Source organism: Elephantulus edwardii, unplaced genomic scaffold (genome assembly GCF_000299155.1).
Source record: "Elephantulus edwardii isolate Elephantulus edwardi_28Jun2011 unplaced genomic scaffold, EleEdw1.0 scaffold00191, whole genome shotgun sequence".
NCBI lineage: Eukaryota > Metazoa > Chordata > Mammalia > Macroscelidea > Macroscelididae > Elephantulus > Elephantulus edwardii.
The window spans coordinates 6,081,873-6,084,119 of record NW_006399941.1 but is presented as its reverse complement, the minus strand read 5'-3'; the positions used below and the strand labels follow the sequence as shown (position 1 = coordinate 6,084,119).

General features: G+C 38.5%; 1 protein-coding gene across 1 annotated transcript in view; it reads left to right on the top strand.

Annotated features, from left to right (window-relative positions):
- Window positions 1-2,247, top strand: part of RAD1 (RAD1 homolog (S. pombe)) — a 15,672-nt gene that overhangs the window by 4,294 nt on the left and 9,131 nt on the right. Inside the window, exon 3 of the mRNA XM_006896801.1 lies at window positions 991-1,249. Within this exon, the coding sequence (XP_006896863.1) occupies window positions 991-1,249 (259 nt within the window). The remainder of the gene's footprint in view (window positions 1-990; window positions 1,250-2,247) is intronic.

Sequence of the window (2,247 nt, the reverse complement as noted above, 5' to 3'; positions counted from 1 at the left end):
AATATAATCCACTCTGCAACCCTCATTGCATACTCCTATGATAAACATAATGCCCTAAACTAAGCCCTACTTTTTTGTTACATCTAATTCCCCAAGTGCTTTCTTTAAAATCTGTATATTTTAATTTACTTAGAGAATTGCTTTTGGGATTGGTGAGAATTAATTGCTGTGGGTATAAAACTACAAGGGATCCAAATAAAAATAAAGAATTTAAAAATACTTATTAAACAAAAGAAATAACGGTATGGGATCCTCAGAAGAATGAGTACAGTTCCTGGTGAAGGCATCTAGAGGTTATCAGGGGGGTGGGGGGAGTGTCCCATGATGGTTCTGTAGAGTATATTTTGTTTTTGCAGTTACAATTCCACCAGCATTAATTTTTCCTTTTCTGATGCTGTGCTCTCCAGCTGGTTTTTCTAGAAATATCTGTCCTCTCCCATCCTTCACTGTGGCTCTTTATCAAATAAGAGGAAGGACCTATGATGTCCTGACACTTTTCTCCTTCCCAAGGAGGAGGGAGGTGGAGTGCTAACACATTCAGAGTATTGAAATAATGTGAAACTGTACAAGTAGTTACATGGGAAACGAATTTTCTTTGTAAACCCACTGCAACTGCAATAAAACATTTAAAGAAAAGAGAAAAATAGCATAGCTTATTCACCAGTCCTGTTACTTTCACTAATGGTCCATGTAGGTTCTCCATTGTGAAACTATAAATTCATTTCTTTATAACACCGGTATCCTACTTCTGAAGTATTTTTGGCAAGCTCTTTAATGGTATCTGAGTTACAGTCTTTTGTAGTGCTAGTTCCCAGTCTTTAGAGTTATTTTTTGAATTGTGTACCCACACTATCATTAAAAAAAAAGTAAAATCCTCTCATAAGGATAGACCAGAAATTGGGTCAAATAAGGTTATTTTTGAGACATATTGTGTGTTATTTGAGTATATTGTTGTAAAGCACAGGCCTGGTTTGGTTTCTGTTCATGCAGGCACGTTCACTGCTCTCCGGATGTGTTACCAAGGTTATGGCTGTCCTTTGATGCTGTTTTTGGAAGAAGGAGGGGTGGTCACCGTGTGCAAAATCAATACCCAGGAGCCTGAGGAAACTCTGGATTTTGATTTCTGCAGCACCAACGTTATTAACAAAATCATTCTCCAGTCAGAGGGTCTCCGGGAAGCATTCTCTGAACTGGACATGACAAGTGAGGTTCTGCAGATCACCATGTCTCCAGAAAAGCCTTACTTCAGGTACGGGGAATGTCGTGAATTGTAATAATGCTGGAGAAGTGGCCTGTCCTCCAGTTCCCATTTACAGGATCACTTGGAATGAGGAATTTTTATTACTGTGGCTAGAATTCCTAGAACTTGAATGAGCTTTTAATTCTACCATATAATTTTACTGATGTGGAAACTTGAGACCCAGGAAGATCAACTGACTCAGGTTTCAGCTCTGGTGTCTAAATAAGATATCCAGTCTCCTAATTTAAACTAGTGGTCTTTTCATTGTAAGAGTACTTATTGCAGATCAGATTACATTCTGAGAGGATTTGTTTTTAAACTTTTGGAAAAGGGTGTTTGAATTATATCTTATCTTTTTTCATTGTTTCCATTCCTTCCAAACAAATATAAAATGCAAAGGAAGTATCTGTTGAGCACCTAATATCTACATTACTCCACTATGAGAGCATTCGGGTGACTTAGGAGTTGTACTGCCAAGCCAAAGGCATATTGTTCAAATCCTCCAACTGTCCCTTCAGAAGACGATGGACAGTCTTGTCCCGTGCGATTTACAGACTCTGAAAACCCACTAGAGGGTCACTATGAGGCATTTCCAGCTCAGAAGTATGTAACAAAAAGGGGAGAAACAGCTTAAAAGAAGAGTTAATGGGAGAACACAAAAGGAACAAAATTCCATGTCATTAACTGTCAAAAATGTACTGATACTGTTGGCCCTTTGCATCTACAGGTTCTGAGTCTGCTGAATCAGTCACCTGCAGGTCAAAAATATTTGAGGGATTATGGAATTAGTTGTTCAAATCAGCCCCTCAAAGGCTAAAAGGGAGCTTGCAGCACTATTTACATACATTCTTTTGGATTAGATCTTGTAAGCAATCCAGAAATGATTTAGAGTATGAGGATGTGTGCAAGTTATATGCAAACACTATGCCATTTGAATTTCAGAATCATCTCAGGAACAGGTTTGAGGCCTTGAACACTAATGAGCGAAGACCAGATGAGTTGTGGGA